The following is a 27,837-nucleotide window of genomic DNA, read 5'->3' on the forward strand; positions in this document are numbered from 1 at the left end:
GTCTCCTCACAAGATAAGATGTCAGACATGGACTATGGTAATCCCCAAGGAAGTTACGATTTTACCTCCCACCATCTGCTTAGTTTTCATTCATACAGTGAAAATTTTGCTCCTGCTGATTGCAAAATCGCTGCATCAGTTTGGATGCTGTTCAACATCTTCCTACTGGTACCAGTACACTGCACAGTTACAACATCATACATCTTGCATATTGAGCATAACATATGGATATCAATGTAGCCAATTTACTACAAATGACTTTCTTAAAGACAACATACTGGAACCTTCACCCACAGAAGCCATGTGTGACAGCGCTTTTTTAAGTAAGCTACAATTCAGCTGTTGTTATAGTCTCATTCTCTGATGCCTATTCATCATCATTTGCCAAATTCCACATTTCCATTCTTGGGTAGACCTGTGTTACTTATTATGCCTCAAGGCAACTCCAGTTTCCTGACCACCATTTCCCCAAAGAGGCTGTACAGGAGGTGAGAGCTGTTGGTCGTATCCAGCTCTGCAGCCCCTCTACTCTCTCTCTCTCGCTTGCCAGCCAAGCTGTTGTTCCTCCTGGCATCTGCTCCCTGGGAGGGCAGAGCTAGCTGTTGCTGTGTTGGTGTCCTCTCACAGTAGTCTGGTCCTCAGGTCAGCAGGCGGCTGTACTCGGCCATCAGGTTGGACTTCCTCACACCCTCCCATGTCCTGGCAGCATAGTGGAACCTGGGGGAACATGAAGAGAAGTTCATCATGAAACCTTCATGTACAAGAGCTAGTGTTGAGACAACCAACCAATGTATAATTTAACTATAAAGCAACGAAAGGAAACAAGGCTATCCCCAACATTATGTTGGGGAAGAAGCCAGCTCAACCAAGCTACAACCTTTTCCACTGTACTACCGGTAGCAGGAAATGTGCTTTCTAGAATGATATATTTGCATCAGCCTGATCTAACAATTCTTGACCTACCAATTTTTCTCGGTGAGAGAGTGGTGGGTGAGAGGAGTCCTCGGCACAGAGAAGATCTGGTTCCTGAAGGAGTCCGTGAGAGCCTGTGGGCTGGGGTGACCCTGATAGTCTGGCACCAGGTTCAGGACCAAGGTCATTCCTGTGGTGTGCAAGGATTAAGAGGTTGGGTCTCTTAAAAAATAGCACCAGTATGGTTACACACCTAATACTGTTCCTTCCTAGGAAAAAAGCTACCAGTAAATTCAAGCATATGCTAGGTTACCAACTGAACTGTATACTACTGGTACACTAAACAGCTACTTGTTCAATAGGGTCTGATAACTGATGGTCACCCAAGTAATAACACCTCAGGAAGCATTATTGTTTGTTCAATGCTGTACCAAAAAAAGCACATCAAAAACCTTGTACACATTGACACACTCAGCAAACTTACCGTCAACCTTGCCATTCTGCTTAGTTGGTTTGTGTGGGAAGTCCGGGAACAGGAACAGGCTAACATCTCCACTTGGGCTCTTTTGCCGAGCAGGCACCAGTCCATTCAGATTCATAGACACTGCATTCTTGTATCTGTAAGTGAAGAATGTTACTGTTGGCTGCTTTCTGTACTGTCATGAATAATCTGAAGTCCAAAGTTTGGTTGGTCTTTAATTGGGCAACTAATACTGATACACAAACACAGTTTGTACATTAAGAACCTGTGGGGTAAGTACCAGTGCTTAACTTAGAATTTTGACTTCAGACCAAAGGACTGCATGTATGACTCTGACCTCATACTAGCATGCTGCAGTAGCCTGTCCACAGTGGTTTTCATGGCCTGGACCCTGCTGGGCTGGAAGTCCTCCCGTGTGGCCCTGTTCTGGACAAACACCACGGCAGGGAAGTAGTCCCCCTGCTCGTCTGCCGACACACTGGAGGAGGGGGCGTCATGGCTGGGAGCCGGGGTGGGCGGCTTCAACATCTCCGCTGTCTGCAGGAATCTGGTATCACAGGGGAACAGAGCACTTGTTAGGTGTGATTACACAGGCTTTATGTGCTTTTACTATGAATATATTTTTTGTGCAAAAACAGCTTTTAACATGAAAAACAACTTTCAATGAGAGATCCCACCCTTCCTTCTAGTTTTCTGATGAATAGGACATAAAGCAATCACACAAGAAAGAAACAGAAGTAATTGGTAAAGAGGTCAGTGCAATCCCATATTTATGTTCTTGAATTTGTTTTCCAAACAACATTTACATTAGTTGCACCAGTTTTTCTCAGCTGGGAAATAAAATTTGATCCAAGTTTCTCTTTGAGATTGAGGATCACCTCACCATTTCAATGGGGGCCTGCAAGCCCTTTTTCGTAAGGCGTAATCAGGCCGTTTTAGACTTCGTAATTCGTAGGCAGCCTCCGCAAAAATCAACGTAATTCGTAATTCGACATTAGCCGCAAATCGTAAAGTCGTAATCAGCTCTGAAACTTTAACGTAATTCGTAATAGGCGGCGAAAATTTTGCGTAATTCGTAATCACTACCCCCCCTTGCAGGCCCTCTTCAATTTCATGTACAATGACATAAAGATACACCAGCCCCCACCTGTACAAGTTGATATCTGTGAACCAGTCCTGTACCACCAGCACCACGTGGCACACCGTCATGAGGAAGGCCGTCAGCTGGAGGGACAGCACCTCCGCCCAGTTCTCTGCCAGCCCAACCTCAGGAGGCAGCTTCCTGTCATTGTGGATCAGCTGGTCAAGGACTGATGCACTCAGGATGGGCTGTTGGGAGGGAGGGAATGCATTTTTAAACAGAGACAACAGTAACAACACTTACATCAAGTCCAGAGTTGTTAATAATGTTAGCTTCAGTCCATGGTCCTTACATACAAGACTTCAGATACAGAGTTAACAAAAGGAATTCCATCTTAGCTGAACTATGTACAACCATTTAGATTTGTGTATCGTGCTTGTCAAGACTGCAATACCTTTTTACCTGGCCCCACATATCTTCCTTCATGATTTATACAAAATGTTTTGCTAGATTGAATTTACGAATTGGAGTTTTATAAGATTATTGAACTAGACTAAATGTTGTACTTCCTTGAAGCAAATGTAAAAATCATATGCAATCGTTCATAAGACCAGAAAGGTCATCCTGTCCTGACCTGTGTGTCAATGAGGATGATCCTCTCAGGGGTGACAAACAAGTCCACCCCCACTGTCTGGTGCCCTGCTGTCTCCAGTGCTTCTTCTGACTGGGGTTTGAACACAAAGCTCCTGCAACAAAGTTTGGAGTGTTTAAAGGGGTCTAAAAGTGACAACAATGCAGTTTCATCTTCTAATGCCATGTCAATCAAACTGCAGTTTTTTCCTTTTTTTATTACTGATGTACCCTAATTCACATCAGTTATTTTTGTTAGTGATTCATAATGTGGGAAATGTACCTGTTAGGCTGTTCTGGATGGTTCCCTGCCAGTAGTGACAGGATGGTCGACTTGCCCACACCCTCCATCCCAACCACTCCAACCACCAAGAAGTCTGTCTGATCCAGTAGCATCTAAACATGGACAATAGACACTGATGAACCCAGTATCACAAGTATAAAAACCAGCCAGCCATATAGAATTTCCATAGAACACTGAAGATACAAATAACAATATTGAACCCAACACTGTGATGTTGAATCAAAATGCTAAGTAGTAGACAATGCAGCATTCCCACTCACATCTATACCACTGTCACACCAGTTGAGACTGTCATCCACCAGTTTGACAGGTTGGGTCATCTCTGGTGGAGGGGCCAGCCGTGTCTGGCTGCCTGGGATGGGGAGAACAGAGGAAGGCAATTTAGCACAATGTTGTGTTGACTTTGTAGAGATACAGTTCAACTGTTCAACATGTGACCCTTATAGTTATACCAGTTAGAAATTTGACAAGGAGCTCCCCTGGTGAGTATACTTGAGTGATCACTACTTGACTTACTTTGGTAATGCACAATACACATCATGCAACATACAGGTGGTGCTTCTCAAACATTTAGTGTTAAAAACTGTTAACATTATTGGTTTGTTCTTTGGGTAGTTCTTAAAATCAGACAATCATTTGCATGAGAATGTCATGTCTTGTTCTTGCATTGGAAATAATTAATGACATACAGAGTACATGCAATTTTAAGCACACCCATGTGCACACACACATTTTAAGCATCTGGAAATTTTACATAAGATGATCAAACAAAAAGCCTATTCTATGCCTTCCTACATTGAAGACTTAGCAGCAAGTAAACCATATCATAAGTACTGACTCTCAGTGAAAGCTGCAACAGATGACACGTTACGCTGGATCTGATAAGTTGGCTGCTGGGTGGGCTGGCCACGCCCACTCTGGTCTCCATGGAAACCATCACTGGGAGCAGCCTATGAACAGCAGAGGGGAAAATGTGACTCCTTCTATCTTGTTATTGTAGTCACCTTTTACACACCATACTACAATGTCAAGATATGCAAGGATAGGGCTGATCATAGAACGTCCTTGGGCTGGTCAGCCAGACTAGATGCTGTACACTGCCACAACACAAGACCTACATTGCTACCATCATCTTTTGAGATGGAAGGATGCCTACTATACCACTATGACTACAATGTGCTCTACTTGCTAAAATCAGTAGCAGAGATTTGGGGACTATGACATAGCAGTAAACCAAAGACCATTACCGACCTGTGCAGCAGCTGTGCCAGACGTGGTGACTCCAGTACTCTGGGAGGAGGCAGATGAGGTGTCCTCCCTGGGTTTGATCAGGACGATGGGTTTACTGTCTGATGAACCACTGCCACTGGTGCTGGAGTCTCGATTCTGAGAAAAATGAAAAAATTAAATCTTAACTATTACTTTAACAATGTTAACGTTAATAGTAATTTTTCAAGAGGTTACACTCTATTGCATTTAAACAATTTGAGGAAAGTATCAACTGTTATCTGAAAAAATATGTATAAAAATGCCTTTATCCTCCATTGACACCAACACTGGTCGCACTGAAAGGTATGTGTCATTGTTTTACCTTCTCAATGTGAGGTTTGGCTAAGATGATAGGAGCTTTGATAGGGCCACTGCCACTGGGACCACTGGCACTGTTGTCTTTATCTTTCTCCTGGAATGCAATATTAAGACATGATTTTTATATTTGTTACAACATGTTCATTTTCCTGTCGAAACATTATGTGAATAGTCCTGTTGACAAGCACGATCTCTTGATGGGTAACACGATGGTTTCAACGCCTTCCTTACCCGACTCCTTGGCCTGGTCTCCCTCCCCTCCCTCCCCCCACCGCCCCTCCTGCGGCTCCTCCGCCGTCCACGGTCACCTCCGTGGGATGAAGACTGGCTCCCTGTGTGCTCGGACATCGGAATTACCTCTACAAGCTCCAGACGTGCATTAAGTAACCTTATTTACGCAAAGACCGTCAATGAATCCATGCTCTTAAAATTTTCGCAGAATGGGCAGCCATGTTGCTTTAGCACGACGAATTCAATATCATGCAGGGGGGTGTTACATTTGGTCGGTTACTTGTAATTGGTACAAAATAATTAGGCCATACTGTAACTATTAATTTCTATCTTTTTAAGACTAAACTAATTTTTTCATTTGTACTTTAGCAAAATCAATGTTAAACAGTGGTAACTATATCACGATAAAATGTTCGGACACCTCCTGGACTGCACCAATTTTTATTCTTCGCACCTATCAATGGGGGCGTCTGGCGGTTAGCACACTCACTGCAGCATTCTTACGCCGCCTTTCTGCAATGATATTTCTGGTCACCGAATGCGCTTCTGCAGTTCTGGGTCACCTGGCAGGTTTATTTGGTCAACCAAGGAGGTTTAAAAGGAGGTTCAACACAAGGCTTAAACATCCTCGTCCAGCATAAAGATACATGGACAAAAATAATGTCCTTCACCTTGCCCGACCCTCATTATCTTTTTTTCTGCAATAATATTTTCAGCCACAGTAAAGATGTGTTTTGGAGTCATACAGCCATGAAACTTTATTCCACAATCAACTTGGCATATACCGGCACAAAGATATTTGTTAGCATCATAGGCTCCTACAAAATTTCCATCTTAAGGTAACTCTATGATACTGTGATTCCATGAATTTGTATGCAACAAAACACAGACATCTACAAGATAAAGGTAAAATATCTCTTTAATACAGTAGTTGTAAATGTCAAGCTACAAAGAGTATACATTTGTAATTGAAATGTTTCTACAGTGTCTTGTCTTGTCTTGTCTTGTCTTGTTCGGGTACTGCACAACACCCCTAGATTGGGGTAAAACGTGCAGGGGAGCTGTGCGATGCGTTATTGCTGCTTCCTCAGGTGTTGTAGTACTGCAGCGTTGAACTTCGTGGGTTCCGCAGTATCGGTTATCTCTTGGGGCAAAATGTTCCAATCTCTGACAGTTTGTGGAAAATATGAATATTTGTAGCAGTCTTTGTGAAACGTTAGGGGTTTGTATGAGTTGGAGTTGAAGTGTCGTGATTGGCGCGGGATAGGCGTCAACAAGGTTTTGACCGGAAGGGCTGTTTTTGAGTATCTTGCTTTCTGAAGTAATGTGAGTCTACTTGCTGTGCGTCTGTCCTTTAATGTGTCCCACCCTAAATCTGTGACCAATTTGGTAGTGCTGGCATAAGTATCATAGGTATTAGAGACAAATCTGGCCGCTCTTTTCTGGACCGATTCTATCTTGTGAATATGTTCCTTGTAGTACGGATCCCATGCAGCGCTAGCGTATTCAAGGTGGGGTCTGACTAAGCTAGTGTATGCATTCATCTTAACTGATTTAGGACAGCTATAGAGATTGCGTTTAATAAAACCTAATGATTTATTTGCTTTGGAAGTAATATGATGGATATGTTCAGTCCAAGAAAGTTTGTTGTTTAGGATAACCCCTAGGTACTTGTGATTGTTAGCCTCAGCTAGTGTATGGCTCCCTAGTTTATAGTCAAATACTTTAGTTTTGCGTTTATGGGTGTAGCGCATGACGTAGCACTTATCAGGGTGTAGTTCCATTTGCCAATTGCTCTGCCATGCGTCTAACATGTTTATGTCATCTTGTAGTAGGTTATGGTCATTGTCGTTATTTATTTCTCTGTAAATGACACAGTCGTCGGCGAAAAGCCTGATGTTAGAGTTAAGGTTGTCGGCCAGATCATTTATGTATACTAGGAACAATAAAGGCCCTAGTACGGTGCCTTGGGGTACTCCTGAAACTACTTCTGCCCAGTCTGAATGTTCCCCCCCAACTACTACCCTTTGTTTACGTTTTTTAGGAAGTTAGAAATCCAATGGAGGAGTTTGCCTCGGATGCCGTAATTATGTAGTTTTAAGAGAAGACGGTTATGGGGAACCTTATCAAAGGCTTTGGCGAAATCAGTTATGATTAGATCAGTTTGTGATTTGGAATCTAAGGAAAGGCTAAGTCATTTGTGGTTTGGACAAGTTGAGTCTCACACGAATGTTTCTTCCTAAAACCATGTTGGTTTTCAGTTAAGATAGAATACATATCAAAATGGTCCATTATCTGGGAGTGGATAATGTGCTCCATAACCTTACTACAAACACAAGTGAGAGAGACGGGACGATAGTTAGAAGGTTTCGTCCTATCACCTTTTTTATAAATGGGAGTGATGTTTGCGTGTAGCCAAGTGGACGGGATTTGGCCTGATTCTAGAGATTTCTGACATATTAAGGTTAGGGCTGGGGCTAACTCTACGGCCGCTAGTTTAAGAATTCTTGCTGAAAGGCCGTCTGGTCCACTAGCTTTGTGTGGATTCAGTTCACTCAGGAGTTTGATAACTCCGTTAGTATTAATGCTGAATTCTGGTATTGAGGGAATGGTACTACGAGGGAGGTGGGGGAGTTGTTCTTTTTCCTCAGTAAAGACAGAACTAAATTGGGAGTTAAGTATGTTTGCTTTGATTCTGTTATCTGATTCTAATTTATCTCTTAGTTTAAGGCTAGGGATACCAGTTGCTTCCTGTTTCAAGTGTTTTATGTGCGACCAAAACTTTTTAGGGGAGTCGGTACAGTGTGAATTACATAATGATTTAAGATCCTCTAAATATCAGATCAGCTTATTTACATTTGTACAATCAATCATCAAGCTTCTTATATGTCAGTTCCCTCTCAAACTGTTCTGCAGTCAGTGTTCCCTGTAACCTCTCACAGTTTGGGTTGAAAACAGAATATGCACTCAGCTCCCCTGAACCACGGTCACCACTCCTCATATTCACATACATAACATAGAATATTGATAGAATTATATACACAGCTGCAAATCCCATTTCTATGAAGAAGCCCAGCAGGATGAGCCACAGGATGAACTTGAGGAATGTTGGATTGGTGAGGAGGAAGTTGTTCTGGGCCAGGATCCTGGAGATCTGATGTGGAACTCTCAGGCGGCTACTGTTCACCTCCTGTTCCTGGAAATAACAGGAAAGCCTGTCTGTGTAAAAATAGCCTTGTCTGATGTTCAACACCAATGACCAATGTAACATTACCCGGCACTGTACTCTAAGCTATGGTCCAGGCCAGTGGCACAAACATTGCTCAGATGGTGATGAAACTTTGAAAAGTATATGGAGCTTCAACATACCAAGTTTCATGCTTTTAATATCATTGACTGAGCTGTTGTATGTACAGTTGGACTACTACAATATGTTTATAGAACTTTGCATGACATAATCACAACAACTTCCTAAACAGATTTGTCTGATTGCTGGTCATGTCTAGACAGAACTGTGAGTGTGAAAGTTGCTGCATCATATCCTTTTCTTTTTTTGTTAGTTTTGTGGGTAACCTCAAAAACAGTCACTTTAGTGAGATCATTGTTATGTTACGTCAGTCCCATTATTCCCTTTCCTACCTGGAATCGTGGGAAAATTTCTTCCTCCCCTCACTTTCTGTACCATAATATTATTGTAGGTGTTTTCCTCCTGACTACAATTACTGGTGGGTGTGTTACAACATCACATCACTTCCTGCCTACATCAGCTCAAGTTACAAGTCCTAGCAGGTATTGTAGTCAGTACCATAGGCATTGTTCCTCATCAATACTGATTAGCATCTTTTGACCATCATTTTTTTCCATATGACTATTATGAGTAACATACTACTAGTAATCTGTATGAGAAATGTGTGTGGCATTTCCTATATTTTATCTATCCACTAGTACACACCTTGTAATCCAAGTGATATCTAAGAATCAGCAGTGGGTGTCTTTTTAAAAGCTGACTGCGTACAAAAAGTAATTTATTATGACAATTTTTTTTAGCAACTGACTGGAAATCTGATATAGTAATAAGTTGTGCATGACGTGGAGAACTGATGGTTGTCCTGGGAAATGTGTCATTGAGTAAAGATATTAAGAAAATAAATCAAATCAGTGCCAAACATGGACAACAATTACACGAACGCTGTTTTGTTATTTACTTCCTGTGGTGACGTCATTGTGACGAGAGTACGTCTAAAACAACAAATTTAGAAGCCAAACATTTCTGAGGAAATCTGCAGACCGGCACTAATGAGGTCAAACTGAACCTCTTGACCAGCTATCAAAATTCTTAGTGCGTCATCGATTGATTACTTCAGGGACAACTTTAACAGCTACCAAAACAAACACTTCGATGACGCGTGGCAGTAAAAGGGACGACGTTGTTCCCTCGATCGCTCAAAAACCAAGATGCTTGCTCAAACACAAGCATCCTCAATTTACTTGGCATCGAAACGTTACACACCTGTGTATCCCCTTGCACATATCCCAAATTTCCCCAGAAGTTCCGTTTTTGTGTTTCCTCCCTGTACTCTCTGGCTTTCCTTGCCCGATACTCCGCCAACTTCCCGTGGATGTCAGCTCCGGTCGCCATCTTCTCGAATGGCGGACTAGTCCAACACAAAATAGGTTAGTCTGCAACGAATTTGCATCGAGATATCCCCAGAAAATCCTAAAGTCTATATTCTATGACCCTAAATTTATAAAAAATAGTTCTTTTACATAAATTCAGAATACATCTATGTATCAAATATTGCTCTATTAATTGCTAAGACAGTTTAATATTAAGTTCCCCCCAACGATGTTTTGGACTAGTCCGGTGAAAGGTTAATATTAACTTTACATATTCAGATCGGTTCCAGGCCAGCGCAGTGCGGGGGCGGACACCACACGTCAGGGAGACTGGGAAGTCGGGCCGCCGCGATTCTTCGCAGAAAACTGGTTTCTCTACCTGACGGCCTGGTCGTTAGCACTACAATCAAGGTAAGCCCGTGATTATCCCCTTCCTGTGCCTCTCGGATCAGGTGTGTTTGTGTGACAGACGTGTGACTCAGGTCTGGCGGTTGGCAGCTCGACTGGATCCGCTGCACAAATTTTCTGTCTGCTGGGGTCTGTTTGTCGAGTCGAATCCGCCTCCGTAGTAGGACTACTACATAGGGCCTGATCTCTCTACAGCAGGTAAAATATGGAGCTTTCTGTGTTTTAAAGTTGATCGTTACTAGTGTACCAATTCGCTAGATGTGGATCGCAGATTATTCCACGGGTTTTAGCAGAGTCTTGTTGTGAGTCATAAATTTTCAGCACGGACCAGATGTCTGTGTGGAGGGAAATTATGTTGCCACTTCGACAGCTGGTTTTAAATCACCTATTTTTCACTTAAATAGTCTTGAGGGAATAGCCCAGAATTAAATTATTCATATTCTGGAATAAGACGTCGTTGAAGATTTGTGATGTGTCGTTTGCCCATTTTTGAAATAACGAAACTTCCTTGTTGGAAACAGCGTAAACCGATACACCTAACGTTAGCGTTAGTATAATAGTACATGTAGTTCGTTTGTTCTAAACCAAGAACGATTATAAACGTTACTAGTATAATGTATTTTACAAGGACGTTATATTTGTACATATAACGTTAGTGTTATTCGGTTTTGGGACATTGTATGATGGTCACTGACTTCCCTTACACCGCTGTAACGCTGTAACGTTATATGGTATAGTTAATTTAAGACGTTTGACATTGATGACAGCTTTAGCTAACCTGTGTACATAGCACAGTAAAAACTAACTATACTTACCACAAGTGAGATAAGGTGAAACTCTCTGGTAAGCTTTCGCAAAACAATTAAGTTTAGTGTTAACTTTGTTGTATGAAATATTAGATTTTGGGAGTAGCTGTACTCTGTTGAAGGAATATGAATTATTTGATAGTATGAAGTCACTCTGTTACGTTAGAGTTATTCTTGGAGTCTAGGGGGAATCGCTTTGTTTTGTTTTGTAAAATTAAAACTAAAGCCTTCAGGCAAATTGACGACTGGAGTCAGACACCTTCCTTTGTATCATGCCCAAAATACAGCGGAAGGAGTGGCCCAGTGACGTATATATGCAATTTTGGAACTCCTTTCGGGATGGAAATAATCACACCAAATGAAGATTACAGTGTGTGTTAATCATTTTGTAAAAAAATGGGATGTTCATTGCTTTTGTACACAGGGATTGGTTGCAGGTAGTACCTGCTGATTTCTGACTGAATAGTACCAGTTTTATATATGATATACCAAGGAGTATACTAATGGCAATAGAAATGGATATTATGCTTCCCCTTGCCAATAATCGCACCAGAGATAAAGTCGAGATATGTACAGTAGTTACCGGTAACTGCCGCTAAAGGTCCCTCAGTTCTGCCCACCCAAACATTTTACTGTTGTCCGTAGGAACCTTGACGTGAGTAAGTGCCATAAGGTTTGCTTGCAGGAAGTGTGACCACCTTGTGGTCAATGTTAAAGTATCAGGTTTCAGTCTTCTCAGGTCACAATGGACCTGTTGGTGCCATTTACCATCGTCATGACGTCAATATAGTTTCCTGGTAGATTTCTTAAAGGCATGTCTTGATTTTTTTTTTTCATGTTGAACAGAGGATATTGTCATACAAAATGCTGGTACACTACAAAAATTTCAACTAGAATACATACTGTACTACCAGGTTTGATTAACCAAATTAAGTGCATAAACTGATTTTATGACTTGAATATTGTCATAAACTAGTACTTGTATGCTTGGTTTTGGTTGCTTATTTTTCTTAAGTTCTTTTTCCTGTGATAAATTATAAATTCATAAAGCCACCATTGCCAGTTTATAGAAATAGCTCTCTTCACCAAAAGGTTTAGCATCAGGGTGCGTCAGTCATACGTCATTCTTTTTGGAAACTTTACCTTCGGTTCAACGTCCTTCTCCGCTTTGTTGACCTTGAGTCAACAGTTTTGGGTGGGCTGCATTGTTCAAACCCGTGTCTTAGTTACATGGGTATTTACATAAGAGTCGTGCGTGCCAGCAAGTAGGTCCGTTATCACTCAGCATGTGAGTAAACAAGTTCAGGCCATTCACATCTTATTCTTGTCATGCTTTTAAATTCAACAACTGGTCAAAACTGGAGGAAACCAGAATAATTTTCTATAAGAGGTAAGATATCCGGTGCTGTGACGTCTAACTAGCACATATATTGTTGGTCTGTGAATTGTAGCACAAAATTGTTAGCCTCTTGACGTAGTTGACAGTTAGTCCATTATTCATCGCAATTGGTGAGTTTGGACTTTGAATAATGTGTCACTTGCGTATTGTCCCCTTGTCAGCGGCTGATTGTGTGGGGCACCATGACATTGTACCTGAAGATCAGCTCCTTCCTGCTGAATTTCAATGTTGCTTTACAGATAAGCTACATGTAATACTGTATTACTGGTAGCATTATAGCTACATCGTCATGCCAGTGTTACTATCTCCTTAAATAATCTAGTATTTCAATAGTGAGGGATCCAATTGTTTTATGAATTAAGGAACAAGTTGTATCATGGAGTTTAAACCTCCTTGGTTGTATGCATACTACCCCCGGTATGCTTACGTACCTGTTTTGCCCAATTAGTAACTTTGCTACCAGTATGTCTGCTTTAGATGAGAAAACTAGAAGATTGAAGAGAATACTTGGCATCTGTTACAGTTTTTGCTGTATTTTATTTTTTTATTTTTTTCAGTAGAAAATCTACATTTCAAGATGGCGAATCAGAACCTTGAGAATCAGCCACTCACTGAAGACAACGGGAATGAAGTCCCCCTCCCAACTCGGCGGGAACGTATCCCGCTCCAGAGGCTTCACATCGAGCAGCGACAGTCGGACAGCTCATACGCCACGTCTGACCTGGGACGACAGAGCAGCATCAGTCCAACAAGCAGAAGTATGTTTATCCCGTAAACAAGAAGTTAAAGGATCAGTGATCAGCCTTTGGCCCATTGTGTCTACTTTCTAGCATTGATGTAAACAAGAAGCTTTGAAGTGAGATTTGAACTTAATTAAGAAAACTGCGGTATTGCTCTCTTGAGATCAGATTTGTAGGTAAGACTGAGTGATATGTGGGTATGTGTTGTAGCTTGGTTTTTCCAGATAAAGGTCTGACTACTGGTTTCCTCTGGCCCCATTGTTGTGCACAGATCTGGAGCTATGTGTATACTCTATGGACAAATGTGGCCTTCAGTTTTGCCTGGATAATGGCAAACACACCACAGCTGGAGAACTGAGCAAGCTGGTCCAAGGCAACCTGGATCTCCCACAGCAGGCCTCCGAGGTCTTCTGTCTGTGGCTTACCTCACCACTGCTGCGTAAGTATGGGTCTTGTGGTCCTGCCTCTCATAATAAAAGGGGTCTTCCATTATGACTGCCAGCTGTTACCATCATAATGATTCTGCCAATAACACCCACTCACCTGCTAATAATAAAAGCAGATTCATTCTGTTTACAACAGGCTCCCACCTTCTACTTGCCAGGAAAGAAATAGATTTCCCAGTTGGTCAGCATAAAAACAGAAAATATGATTGCCACCAAGGGAACTTTTATGGAATGTGATCAAGAAAGCATCCAAAACAACAGCTGTTTGGAGAAGGATTGCCCCTTAATTTTCTCATAACATCATCAGGCCTCATAAACAGTGCAGAGCCTATACAGTACTTCATAGTTGTTGAATTCAATGCACATTTCTGTCTTTATGAAGGTTTACTTTCAACTATCCTGCTACCGGTAGATATTTTTGTAATGACTAGACTTTCTTAGCTTCCTATGCTGGCATGTAATCCCCCAGGCCAAAATAGTCTGTCTGTAGGACTCCCAGACAGGGATGTAGAACAAATGTATGTCTTGGCACCACATTTGTGATGTTGGCCAGTGTGGTTTTCTTGAACTGATGTTTTCAAAACATTTGTTCACATGGAGTCCACAACTTCCCCCAGCGCTTCCTCTAACTTCCCTGTAATCAGAATGAACCATCAGTTCTTCCTCCCCACACCCAGATACTCACTCAAGATTGCTTCACTTCCCATCCTGAGCTGGCACCCAACCCTACAAAGATTCCATTTCCAATAAAGCAGTAATGTTATCTAGTTCCCATGAGGCTAGTTCACTGGCTTATGAGTCGCGAGGAGATTGATTTTTTATGGTTCAAAACTCTGAAGGAGTGCAGAAATATAAGTCATGACTATAAACTTCCAGGATGGTATAAGAGCATTGGAATTGGTTCCCAGTAAATCTCTTGACTTCATCTAGTCGCCAAATTGGCTCTCCAGTAATGATATTAAAGACTTGGGATAAAGGGCTTGCCCCTTACACCAGCCATATGGAAAACCGCAGCAATTTGTCATTCTGTTCTAAGTACATATTTTCTCTGAGTGTGCCCACCATGATATTGATTTTGTAAGCTGGCATCACCAAGCAATCTTCCAAGCCGAGATGGAGTTAAACCAACATCCATCGATCACAAGTCAGCCCAGAATCAGCCAGAACCCTGGCCATTAGATCTACTCAGTCTATCATACATGTTGACCTTGGTCCCTTTGAAAAATGTCCCTTCAGTTTTCATCTTTACATAAGTTTGGACATGCACAAATTCATGAGCTGCCTCTTGATATTCCATAACCTTGCCATCTTACATCTATCTCCTAATACTGTAGCAGACGTCAAGGGGAGTAGCAAACAAAGACATTATTGGCTATGCCCAATGCAATCCCCAAAAAGATGATGTCATGAAAATTGCCTCCATTTCATACAGTCTCCTCATTAATATAGAGTGGAAATCAGCGTAGGATTACAGTGATGCAAGCATGGCCTGTCAGAGCCGCAGGTTAATCAACTCTATACATGTGTGGCCTGGCATCTTGTCTTCATGTGCAAACATGTCAGGATGGGAACTGATCATGAACATAGTTGCTACTGCCTGAGTTATGTTGTCTCCCATGTATGTGTGTGTTCCTACCCCATATGAATGTTCAATGGCCTTAATTTTGCATATGAGTGTTTTTTATTTAAATTTACATCTGTACCGTATTTAGTATGGTAAAGAAAGCTTGAAATGAGTGTTAAGTGACATGTGGAATTAGAATGTCCCTCAAACATTTTTTTTTAACAATACCTTCCTGGCAGTGAGCCAACAGTCCTAGGAATAAGGACAGTAGATAGTGATGTTTGGCATTTTTCCAGATCCATACAATGCCTGGAACCCTTGGTTCCTGCTACACAGGATGTTTCAGGTTACCACTCCTTAGGTCATGAACATGTACTCGTGACAGGCACCATGCCAACATTTACATGCATCAGTAAATATCTGATATATACAGTGTCCCTACTTTTCATTAGTATGGGGTAAATATAGAAGTGTAGGTATTGGGAACAGATACCCATTTTGCTGCTGTCTACCACTTCCACCACAGGAAACTGAGATGCTATATGCTTCTGTAAAAAAAAGAAGTTATGCACTACTTGTAACAGGATTTAGGGAGAAATCCTTTTTTCCTGCTTAATTAATTCACCTGTAAGGGATTATATGGGCTAATTTTTCATCAGGCAGAAGGTCAATACAGATACATTTTCATGTAGTATCCACCTTTGACTGACATCCAGTATTGACTTGTTTTTCCTTGCAGAATTGCAGTTGAAGCCTCATCACAAGCCCTACAAGCTGTGCAAACAATGGTATCAGCTTCTCACCAAGTTCACAGGTGCTAAACCAGAGGACATTGAGAAAGGTAGGAACCTTCACATGTCCGTCACCCTGGAATTAATTCTGCAGCATTTAGTACATTTGTTACATTTGAAGGATTATTGTGGAAAAGTGCAGTCGAGTGGCCAACAGGGCCAGACATGGATGTGCACCTGTATGAAAATGTTTTTAGTATGTGATGTAGACTTTGTTGGCAAACTATGACCTACAGTAGGAAGAAAATACTTGTGGGAAAGGAAGGGAGTAGTGAATGTTTACAGGATGTATTCATCCTTTTGTCTTCAACCCACAACACTTCCTTCTCCAACAGACAAAGAAATAGTAAATGGGTTTGTCAAAACAACTGGTTCAAGTTTTTGTGTTGAGTCTAGAATGATAATCCTATGTACTTTACTCCCCCCCCATGTGTGTTTTTCCCCTGCTGTGCCAGCTGTATAGAAATGTGGCCTTTAAAAATGCCCCCCAGGAGGGCGACCAAGGCCAGTCTAAAGTCACGTACACATTGTACACAAGATTACCGTTACTTGATTGAGTCAAGATGATAGAGTAAACTCTTTATTAGGAAACAGAAGACATGGTGGCACATTCAGTGGTATCTTCTTTCACTAGCCTGGGTACCATTTGGACTTTCGCTCAGCAATGCTCGAAAAAATCATGTCTGGGACTGCTGGCATGATTTTTTCGAGTGTTGCGGAGTGAAATTAGAACTGAAAATCCTGGTACCCAGGCTATTCTTTCACCACCTGAAGTATAAAACCCCAACCATTAAGGTAAAGAGACTTCATTTGAAGCATCTTTTTTCTTCATGCAAATCCATACATTAATGCAGCTGATGTGAAAAATTCCAGTCATAAGGCATAAAGCTGACTACCTGTACTTCCATGGGAAATTGGACTTCAATATTTCTTTTACCTTGACAGTGGAATGGGTCCAAAGGAGTAGTTACTGCTATTCTTCAAGTAAAATGTAATTACTGCGACTCCATTAGTCACCCAGGCTTGGTAATACATTTCTCTCCAGTCATGGTCCAGTGTCTGGAGTTAATAAAATCTTGCCTACTTCACCATAAATGAATGAAAGAGTGGGTGGGGTGAGGGTAATTGTGAGTAACCATGAAGATGGATGGAGCAATCTGTTCCTCTTAGGAGCAGAGAGAGTCAGGCTTAATGTAATTTGGTGGGTGGGCGGGCTCCTAAGATTGGAATGAAAGCTACCAGTTTACTTTATTCTTGCAGTTGCATCAGTTTCTGCTCATATCTTGATGGCAGTTAGAAATTGTTTGCTGTTATTTGCTAGAGATGATAAATTTTTGTAGTTTATGAGCAGAAATTATATTTTTGGATCTGCATTTTTAGAACTCGTTCTCCAAAACTGATACGTGTCCATATCTGAGATGTTGTTACAAAATTTATAAAGCAATACCCTAGATATGAAATCATTTTCCTGTTGCTATGGCACACTGCGTACCTGACAAAAACAGATAGTTATTACCATATCTGCCCACTCAACCATTTATCATGCCATATGTCAAGATTGATAACCTGTGATGAGTTAGATGCACAGAACCATTTTATTTGATTTTGAAGTAAAAAAAAGAATTAAAGCCTACAAACTCTTGCCAACTTCAGTAGAAAACTCAGCTGTTAATCCCCAGCTCAAAGAAAAAGATTTCTTCCTCCAAGTCTAAATTGACAGCTTTCCATTGTGTCCGCTTATTATCTGAGCCCACATGACAATAATGATTACTAGCTGTAACCTACACTTATGACCCAACCCACCTACGTGCCTGCCCTTTATCCTGAGAGTACATTTACACAATGTCAGTCTTCTAGGAAAAGCTGTTAATGGTGGTGATGTTCGGGTTTAACTTCCTCCTGTGAAATGTCACAGTTCGACAGCAATCAAGTAAGAAGAAATGGTTAATAGAAGGCTATAATTACACAGATGTAGACATAAGGTGTGTATTTGTCAAGCCATGCCCATCCCACTCATTTTGCCCCATTGGGTAAACCATATTGTTCTCAGTGCAGAGCAAACACAAAGGTGTGGAGAGCAGGTTTATGTTGACAATGGTATAAATGGGTTCACTGACCCTAAAGGTCGACGGTCTGCAGTCTTCATTCTACGGTTGAAAGAACTGATTGTGAAGGTAGAATAGCCCCTGTGAGTCATACATACGCCAGTCTCTGACTTATTCCGCTTATAAACACAGCCCCTCCTTCACAAAAAATGGTGCATTTGTCACGAACTTCACATATACATACAGCTAATGTACATCTATTCATGTGGTACATGTAACTTTGGAACACTAGATGGAACTTTTAACCAGCAAGAACTAGCAGCAGCTACTCTTAACACATATCAACTGAGGTAGAGACATCTATCTATTCTGACAGGTAGTTGTTAAAATAGATAGACATCACGTAACAATTGGTATGTGTTTATCAACCGACATCTGAGTTCTGTAGATGCCACACCTAAGATTGCGTTGACAGACTATTTTTAGGAATTGGAAGCGTGATAGTCATTGTGACAGAAGTGTTTGTATACCTTGACCAAGCACCTCTGATTCATACAAGGAGGCCAGTTGTATTACCTGGCTAAAGTAAAAGGCCACAATTGATTTGATGATAACATTTCCTTGGAGGACATTAATGACTGCCTTACTTACTTGTCAGATCATAGAATATCCACAGAAAGGGATATATCAGCTGTTCCTAGCAATTTCCAGATTTAGTACAATTAAATTAATATGTTCACAGTCATTTGTAGCATGTCCAAAGGGTTACAAAGGAAATTATATCACTGATGTAGAAGGTCAACACGGTTAAATTCAGCTTAATACCCTTCTAATCCCTGTACATGCTTCAAACACATCAAGTACACTTTAGAGTCCAGTTACAAATTAGCTCACTCCACTTCCCCTCCACTTCCAATACTGTTCTTTCGTTGGTATCATGTACTCATCATTTTTCAAATGTTTGTACACCTCCTTTGTCTCAAATTTCATCCAAAATGTTCAATTATAGAACAATCCAAAAAGTAAGGAAGGACGCATGCAAACCAGTCACGGTGGTGAGATTGGTGACGTCAGAATGAATCATACACCACAAGGCCAAGAGTTGGCACTGAGCCAAAACATGCAGGCAGTCGCTACACAGTGCCAAGTGCAATAATGAAAAGCTCATTTTAAAGACCATTTAGAAACATTGCCAGACTGGAATTCCTGTGGGTGGAGGTACAACAGCATTGACTTTAACTTTGGTCAGGATCAATATATCAACTGAAGGTACCTCTCAACTAGAAATTCTGCTTGAAAGCAAACACATGCTCAGTAGAATGCTGATGACATTACCAGGGAGGGACATCACCTAGCCAGCCAAGTTGAAATTTAGATGTCCATGATTCAAAGACCCTAGAGAAGATTGCAAGTTCTTTGTTTTGTCCCTTTCTTCTTTTATTAAGGTAAAACCTGGCCAGTGGCCACATTGTCTGTATCACAGACACAGCTTGTGGCTTGTTAACCAGCCAGACTGCCTGGGATTGTACAGTAGAGAACTAGGCAAGATTATTTTCTCATACTACATAAGCCCCAACTTTGCTGTATTGAGAATGAATAATGGATGGGAATGCCTTATGTTAAGTCTGCGTTACGTACATACCTCCGAAATTGATCCAGTTTACCAGGATCAATTGTAATGAAATCAGCTGTTAAATAAAATATTTATTACATCATGGAACTTCTATCAAATGGTATGTCTTCAGAAGTTCATGCTGGGAGGAGAGAAGTGGGTAGGAGACAGCCTTATTAGGCATGGGTTAGGGAAATCAATCCCTTTGAAATTTGCTCATGAATGTATGATGTTTCAATCTGCCACCTGATGAGTGGAAGATGTCAGAAGAAACCAAAACAATAATTGATGTTGGATCTGACGACAGATAGATATTGACACTTTTCAAAGTGTGTACAGTAGGACAGGTCACCAAAGGTCTGTGTGCCTCAACACTATAGCTTCTAATTCAATCACAAAGGTTTCCCATGCAGGTGTAAACACCATGAGCACTTCCAAGAAACCACGGGATTGAATAACTTACCACTAGCTTCAATGGTACATGACCTTTACTGTTGGGGTGAGAATGGTAGGTGTCGAACACTGTAAGAAACAACCTAAGGCCTTCCTGCTTACCACAATGGCACCGAACTTGACGGAAGTATGCATCTACCCATATGTTTTTCTCAGAAACGTTCTCAGTCAATGAGACAAGATATCAGCTGACTATGCACTAGTACGTATTCATATACTAGTAGTGATAATACAAAGGGGATTTAGGCCTTGTTATCTGAATGGTTATCTCCAAAAGAGTCGCCTGGTATACTAAATAAAAGGTGGCAGCACTGTTTGATTGTTCACCTTGGCGAGTGACAGGTAAAATATGTTAAGTGGTCTAAATATTGATAACGCTGTGGGCTGGGCAGTGAGAAATGGGCTGAGCGCCTGAAACTGCCAGACACTGTGTAGATACAATCTTAACATGTCAGTACCGCTTCCTGCCCAATCTACACAAGCCACAAAGATTAGACTATGCAGATAAATTTACATGATCTGTCTGCCAATGTGTTATAAATTCTTGGCAGGTGGAGTGTACACTTGAATTTGTCAATTGTCAAACTATGTGTTACCAACAGATAGATAGCAATTACTTGGTTTTAAAAATCATAACATTGTTTATCATTCAATATAACATGTTTTTTTCTTGATTTACCAACAAGGAAGTTCCTGAGTATATACTTTTCGGCCCATTTTTTTAAAGAAGAGTGACCTTTGGAAATAAGATAATAGCATAGTTCTATTTGCATGACTGTATCTTACCGTATTTGTCCCTGTGTTTCCACAGAGGAACCCATCCTGTGCTACCAGAGAAACTGCTTCCTGTCAGTGAAAGAAGAAAAGAGGGTAAGCCTTGTAAATTTCTTTTTGTAATACATCATTACATGTCACATTGTATTTTGATTGTGGAACAAACAAGGTTACCATAATAGATAAATTCTTACACCAGCTTTTAATCAATATTTAGTATCTTGACAGTACATTTCTATAAAGATATCATGACATCTTGACTGACTGTCAAAGGCTTATACATGTACTTTATCTGCACCCTGGAAAATGACTCAGTGCTAACTGTAAAAATATGCGCATTGATGAAAGCCACGCATGTTTTCATACATGTACCAATTTTATGTGATACTTGAAAATGATGTGTCATTCTGCCCATGACCTGTAGATAACAGATCCTGCCATCCTCCATCGGCTGTTTGATGAGGCAAAGTACAACATCCTGGAGGGACGGTACCCTGTACCAGAGAATGATGTCTACTACTTTGGAGCTCTCCTGTCCTTTATTGAACATGGCAAGTTCGACCCCAACATCCACCAGCCTGGTTTCTTCAAGTGAGTTTTCCTTCATTAAATTAGAGTCCTTGCAGATGACTGTCACTGTGGTCTGCTTTAGTTGTATGGGTGAAGTCTTAGTACATTATATACAAAGGATACGTGTTTCCAAATTGAGAATGGAAGGACTGGCTTAGTATGTATTTATCATGTATGTACACGTCATCAAAACTAAACTTTAATATTTGTTGACTTCCTTTTGCAGGGATAAGATATCAGAATTCCTTCCTGGCCACATGTGTAAGAACCGCTGGTCCTTCCCCGGACGTTCCCCACGCGCCATGAATGAGCAGAAGCTCCTGGAGAGGTACCAGCACGTGTCGGAGGCCACGCACATCACCGACCACAAGGTGGAGTTCCTGCAGAAGTGCTGGGAGCTGCCGTACTACGGCAGTGTGTTCTTTAAGGGACAGATTGAGCGACCCTGTAACAGCATGATCATGAGGGAGATGCCAGACAGACCCGTCCATGTAGCTGTCAACAGGGAGATGGTGCACATTGTGGACTTGGAGAAGAAGGTATATTATTCTTTTTAGTAGACAGGTACTGAACATCACATGTTCATTTCTTGGTTGTCAGTGGTTGTTAAGTGACAACCTTGTTCTTTGGTTTTCTGTGGCTAGAAATGTATTTCTATACTATCCTTGTACACTTATCATTTGATTGAATTTTTGTCAGTACATGTTGTTAATTGTTATACTATTTCCATATCCAGGCCATTCTGCTAGGCCTTGCATACGATGAGCTGTCATGGGAGTACACAGAGCCATCTGTGGACCGGCCTAATGGCTTCCCCTGTCTGTGGCTGGAGTTTGATGCTGAAGAAGACAACAAGAAGGTCAACAAACTCCTGCAGATCTTCTCCAAACAGGTACATGGTGTAAAGAGTACCTCAAGATAAGAATTTGGATTTGAAATACATCATGCCAAGATAACATTTCTTTTATCTTTCTTAACATTCATTATTCTGTTTCGTGCTCTGCAAAAAGTCATTTACTAGCATTGGTAGAGTGTAGATCTCTATTCTCTGTATTTGAAATACATGTACAGTATAAGCATCTTTCTTTCTTCCTACAGGCTGTGATGATGGATGCCATGATAGACGTTTGTGTGGAGGATCTCAACAGGCGAGACATCAACACTTCAGGGTAAGCCATCATAGATGTGTTGTTTTTGTACTTCCTAAACTGTCTATACAAGTCAGTGAGATGAAAAGGCAAAAAGATTGAAAATTAATATATGTACTGTCTTAAACTGTTGCCATTGGTTGCAATTTCATATTTCCTAATTTAAAATGGTAAAGATGTTCAGTGCAGTCTTGACTAATATACTTGTGCTGTTCCTGCCACATGTAGAGCTCTACCCTCCCAGCTGATGAGCCGACAGGTCAGTGTGAAGCCATCCCTGACAAACAGATTTGACCGACTCAGCCTCTCTACATTCAATGATGAAGGTAACTTGTACTGCCGTCACTTTCTCCCCAGTCAATGTAATCTACAGCACATCCTTCTGATTTACACACCTCAAACACTGATTTACTTTCCTTGCACTAAGAGATTAACAGTAAGCTTTGTCTTCCACAGGAGAAAGGATCACCAGCTCAGCTGCAGTGAAGAGGCAGTTCTCTCTCAGTAACCCGTTCAGACGGCCATCCAAGTACCACCACCCCAGCAGGGACATGCCTCACACGGTCCGGCATTAGAACACCTCACTCTACCGGCATGGAGCCACAGTAGTCACTGTTGGGTACTTACCATTGCTGATGCTCTTGATGTTTTTTCAAGGCTGAGAGTCATGTAACCAGCTACAGAGCTGATAATGACCTGACAGAAAGCCTGTTGAGGTTCTGGTTTTGAACCAGCTCTAGAGAATCATAAGAAAGTGTGGACTTTTCATGGAAAGGTCCCACTATTCAAAGACAGATTAGTGAGTTTTTTTGCCAATGGTACTCAAGTATGCTGATTTGTAGCACTGCTAGTATAAGAATACCAGGCATTTAGCTCTATTTGTCTTTTCTCTAACTCCAGTTCAGTTCACAGAATTGTGAAATGATGGTTAGAATTATGAATTAATGTAACAGTGAAATATGTGATGATGATGATGGAGAAAGCAAAGAGCAGCTGAAACTACAAATCATATATTTGAAAAATAAACAGTAGCTGATGGTTTAGAGTTACATACCGAGCATGTGGTCGAGACAAAAAGCTAGAATTAAAAGAAAATTAGGAAAACAAAAATTTGAGACTTAAGGAACATAATAGTCAGGAATCCATAATCAAGATCTTCAAATTGTACATAGAAGTTTTGATGTTTTTGTAAATATTGAATGTGATTGGCAACAGGGAACTTGTAATTTTGAGTGAAGGCTTTTAGAATGTACAGAATGGAAAGTATATAGCAAAAATGCTGAGGTTAAATGTACAAAGTGAATGGGCCAGTAGATAATACTGGATTGTCTTGGAAATAGACTTGCGATAGACTTGGAAAGTGAAGCCAATGTTAATTCATGTAGTATGTACATGTACTTAAATCACATTCTTATTGATGCCTGACTTCAATTGAAAAATCTTATCACTATAGCCTTGAAGTCTCTACATACACATTAATCAATGATTATTGGTACTACATTACCTTTCCAATATCTCACTTTCGAATATTCAAACATGCCCACAGAAGATGTCTGGAGCCTTCTGGTGTCTTGCTGTAAGATAAATCAATGATTATCATGTGTTAGTCATAGATTTTTTATTTCTTTTACATTTGATTCAACACTGTTTTTTATGAGTGCAAGAAAATTATCCTCACAAGTAAGACTATTCAACTGAATAGATATTATGTATGGCTACATGTTGAGTACATCTAACAAGTGTACACGTAAAGAGTCACTGCCATTTTTTTCATGTTGCAATGAAAGTTTTACATATTGCCTTTAGTTTGTATTTTGTTTGCAGTCAGCAAACTGCCCTAAATGTTTAACTTTTAGCCCCATGGGGCATTTAGTTGTTTAGAATTTATGAATAGGTGCTGCTTTGTGATTTCTGTACACACAATCAGAAGTCTCAGTACACTGCCACTGTTCAGGAGCTTGAAGTTATTCTTCCCCTTGCCTTGTATACTAACAGAAATTAGTCATAAATTGAAATGGTGGATTGACTGTAATATTCTCTGCATGTACTGAGAAACTACATATTAACATCATCAGTCACTGGTACAAGTATTTTGTTTCCAGGTTTTATATTTAATAGTGGTGGGAGGGAGCAAAAGGGGTGTGGTCTCAAAAAGAAACTAGTGCATGTTATGGGCAATGTTGTCGACCAAATGCATTTGAGGCCATGTTTCAAACAGAAAGACAAGCTTGATATGGTGTATGTGAAGTTTGATCATTGTAATGGTGTAATGACCATACAGAAATGTGGGTCATTGTGGTTTTGTCTAGGATTGCAAAGGCAGAACATGTTACTATTCAAATGCTCTACAGTGCTGTAAGCAATAATTGGGTTGTAAATAGTATTGAGCTGTACAAAATGTATCTTTGAGAACAGGTTAAGAAATTAAATGTCAGCCTATCAGTATATACAAAACTCACTGCTCAGTTATGCCTTCAGGCATGATTTGAATTTGTTGTCAATTCTTGATCCATTTTTGTAAGATTTTCTACCTTTCCAGGTAATGATTTAGCCTTTCAGCACTGATGACTTAGAATTTGAATCATACAAGTTATTAAAAGCACTATTTGTCTCAAAGGTACAATTAAAATAGATCACTATATAGATGTGTACCATTTTATTTCTTCTAAGGTAATATTAAGTATACATGGACAATAAAACAAGCAAAGAGACTAGATCTTGACCCCCATGTTGTGTTTATTCCAAACTCAGCAAACGCTAGTATATTACAACTAGGTGTAATACAGGTGATATGTAGGCATGTCTGGTACAATGATCATTCAGGGCTTGGTACACCCATCAGCAATAGCAGCAATAGTACATCAACAGCGAAGGACATTGCAAAAACTCACAAAAATACACTGTGAACATACACTGATTATCCTGAGTATTGTGTTAGAAGATGTGATTTGAAATTACATTGTGTGTAAAATAGTAATGAAAGCTTACGTAGACTACAGGTTAAGTCATGTCTTCTTTCAAGCACACTGAAATAAAGTTGAACATGGATGAATGCTACACCATAAAAGAAAGCAAAAACATACTACGGTAGGCATCAGTGCTTTCATCGTCTAAAGATTGTTTTCTCCATTAATTAAACCTGCCATATACTCCAAATTACAAAGACCTTTCCATTTTGCAAGTTACAAAAACAAGTACAGAAAAGCATTCACATGTACGTACTAACAGTAGTTAAAATATTATTGGAATATGATGTGAAGGCATAATTCCACAAATTATCTTAAAATAATGCTAACTACTAACTTACTAACCCTTATATACTACATGTAGTTTTAGATACAGCAAAAAATTCTTTGACAAGCATCAGAGTCAGATAAAGAAGGCAATAGGTTTGTGTTCAGACAACAAAGTACAGTGTACATGTACTTGAATATAGGCTGCCAACACAAGGATACAAATCATAAAACAGCCACAAATTTACAAAAAGACTTCCAGTAACAGCCAAGGCATCAAAACAAGAAACTCCATGACAAAACATGCGGTTTCACCAAACATCTACTAACCTTTCAGAAGATATTTTGTAACATCAAACAGTACTTATCATTCTGAATGCATAGAACCCATGTACAATAACATTGATGCAACAAATATACTGTTTGATACAGCAGAGTTGACATACATGTACTTCAGTAAAAAGCACAAAATGTGCCACACTGTCTCACACATGCTACATTCATCAAGCAAAAAGTAAAGTAGACAAATTAGACAAAAAGTGAAGAAACTTATAGCATAGGAATTTTTTCTTCGAGGTGGCCCAAAATAATAGCCACTTCATTTTACCCTATTGACAGAGTACAAAACTTAGCTAGATAGCCACTCAAACTCACACAGGATTTTGCTGTCACTGGTGTTGAACATGATATTGCATTGTAAGTTGGTTAAGTCCATATCAAATCCATATATCTTCAGGCTTAGCAGCTCTAACACTTTTCTCCTTGTAGCCCTTGATAGAAATAGGGGCTTGGTACCAGATGTAGTCATCCTTCGGCCCCTGCTCTTCAACATGGACCTGCTCCAATCCTGGGTGTGCTGTTCCAACAAGGCTGATGTCGTACTGTTGTCCTCGGGAGCCCAGCTTGTACGTCAGCTTTGGCACAAACCAGTCCAGCCCACAGTCTCTGTGTGCCTTTACTAGCAGGAGGGTGTTAGTAATGGGAGGCATGGAGGATATCGGCAGAAAGTCTTTGGTGACCATTTCCCTGAGAAGGCTCCTGATACAACTTTTGGCACTCAGGCTGTTTTCCTTGGATGTTGTCAATGCATCAGTAAAGTTGAGGATGTATGCATCCTTTGGACTGACTGCTGTTGCACCAATAAGGATAAGGACCTGAGGGACAAATGTGAGGGAGAAGAGGTCCTCCAGGTGGGGTAGAAGCTCCTCCATGCAGTCCACAACATGCTTGCAGCGCTTTCTTTCACTTGAAGGAAACAGTGACTTGGACCTTTTGAGTTTAGGCGTTATTCCTTTACCCTGTGAATTGAATGGAAACATTTGATTTACTACAAATTTGTAACAAAGTAGCATAGTTTTTTTGTGCAACGTTATAACTAGTTAGAATCCTGTCAAATACTCGTAAGCTGGTTTACATCATAAGCTGTAGTACTGTCTGCATTTCATGTTGTCTGGCCAGTGTTATGCATAGGCTCCTTGAGGCAAGTGTGAGAAACTTCTCAATCATGCACAAAGGTGATGTTGGTCCGTTAACCCTAGGTCTAGGAGGCTAGGGAAACAAGTCAACAGACAACACATGCTAGCCGTGGCGACTGTTTATATATAATTCTATTTTTTATGACAGTACGGGCGTAACAGCACGCCAAACACACGTCATGATGTATTTACCTATCCACTGAGCTCGAAGCTGCAGGCCAAACGCCCACGCATAACTGCAAAAACCACAGCTGTGTTCAACTCGCCGCTACATACCTTTGTATCCTGCCTGGCGGTTTCGTCTCTGTTGAGATCGAATTTAATTTGCTCGTACGGCAGCGGTATCTGTTGTCTCTCGTACAGGAGATACTTTAAAAGTTCAGACGTCAGACGACAGCAAACCTGTGGTGCAACAAGCCCGTCTATCTTCACGCTACACCGTTGAGCCTCGGAGCTGCTCTTTTTTCGCCGCCTCTGAAATGTCGCCATTTTGAATTTCGCCCGCCCTGACGTCAGTACCATGATGCTCT

The 27,837-nt window shown here is 40.7% G+C and overlaps 4 protein-coding genes across 7 annotated transcripts; 1 reads left to right on the forward strand and 3 right to left on the reverse strand.

Annotated features, from left to right (window-relative positions):
- Positions 1 to 135: 135 nt before the first annotated feature.
- LOC109479233 (protein SMG9-like) lies at positions 136 to 5,484 on the reverse strand. Its single transcript, XM_019781161.1, has 12 exons — positions 5,227 to 5,484; positions 5,000 to 5,089; positions 4,660 to 4,794; positions 4,247 to 4,358; positions 3,669 to 3,760; positions 3,388 to 3,500; positions 3,109 to 3,220; positions 2,541 to 2,722; positions 1,731 to 1,940; positions 1,397 to 1,530; positions 964 to 1,102; positions 136 to 717 (listed from the first exon to the last, which is right to left on the reverse strand). Exons 1-12 carry the CDS (start codon positions 5,341 to 5,343, stop codon positions 639 to 641), a joined length of 1,515 nt encoding a protein of 504 aa, XP_019636720.1. The 5' UTR covers positions 5,344 to 5,484; the 3' UTR covers positions 136 to 638.
- Positions 5,485 to 5,845: 361 nt separating this feature from the next.
- LOC109479243 (SAYSvFN domain-containing protein 1-like) lies at positions 5,846 to 9,895 on the reverse strand. The gene is made up of 3 exons (XM_019781173.1): positions 9,737 to 9,895; positions 8,033 to 8,422; positions 5,846 to 6,214 (listed from the first exon to the last, which is right to left on the reverse strand). The coding sequence occupies exons 1-2, from the start codon at positions 9,863 to 9,865 to the stop codon at positions 8,093 to 8,095; spliced, it is 459 nt and encodes a 152-aa protein (XP_019636732.1). The 5' UTR covers positions 9,866 to 9,895; the 3' UTR covers positions 5,846 to 6,214; positions 8,033 to 8,092.
- LOC109479239 (FERM domain-containing protein 8-like) lies at positions 9,818 to 25,313 on the forward strand. Of its 4 annotated transcripts, none has more exons than XM_019781166.1 (12): positions 9,818 to 9,900; positions 10,123 to 10,254; positions 13,014 to 13,214; positions 13,468 to 13,635; positions 15,946 to 16,047; positions 20,919 to 20,977; positions 21,306 to 21,472; positions 21,678 to 21,990; positions 22,188 to 22,343; positions 22,550 to 22,620; positions 22,828 to 22,925; positions 23,056 to 25,313. In XM_019781166.1, the coding sequence occupies exons 3-12, from the start codon at positions 13,034 to 13,036 to the stop codon at positions 23,172 to 23,174; spliced, it is 1,434 nt and encodes a 477-aa protein (XP_019636725.1). In that variant the 5' UTR covers positions 9,818 to 9,900; positions 10,123 to 10,254; positions 13,014 to 13,033; the 3' UTR covers positions 23,175 to 25,313. The 4 variants fall into 4 exon arrangements, with proteins under 4 accessions (XP_019636725.1, XP_019636726.1, XP_019636727.1 ...); XM_019781167.1 differs by having other exon boundaries at positions 13,017 to 13,214; XM_019781168.1 differs by lacking the exon at positions 9,818 to 9,900 and having other exon boundaries at positions 10,243 to 10,449; positions 13,017 to 13,214.
- Positions 25,314 to 25,320: 7 nt separating this feature from the next.
- Positions 25,321 to 27,829, reverse strand: LOC109479241 (MAD2L1-binding protein-like). Its single transcript, XM_019781171.1, has 2 exons — positions 27,584 to 27,829; positions 25,321 to 27,130 (listed from the first exon to the last, which is right to left on the reverse strand). The coding sequence occupies exons 1-2, from the start codon at positions 27,827 to 27,829 to the stop codon at positions 26,549 to 26,551; spliced, it is 828 nt and encodes a 275-aa protein (XP_019636730.1). The 3' UTR covers positions 25,321 to 26,548.
- Between the last annotated feature and the right edge of the window lie 8 nt (positions 27,830 to 27,837).

Source organism: Branchiostoma belcheri, unplaced genomic scaffold (assembly GCF_001625305.1).
Source record: "Branchiostoma belcheri isolate BF01 breed outbred unplaced genomic scaffold, Haploidv18h27 scaffold47, whole genome shotgun sequence".
Lineage (NCBI taxonomy): Eukaryota > Metazoa > Chordata > Leptocardii > Amphioxiformes > Branchiostomatidae > Branchiostoma > Branchiostoma belcheri.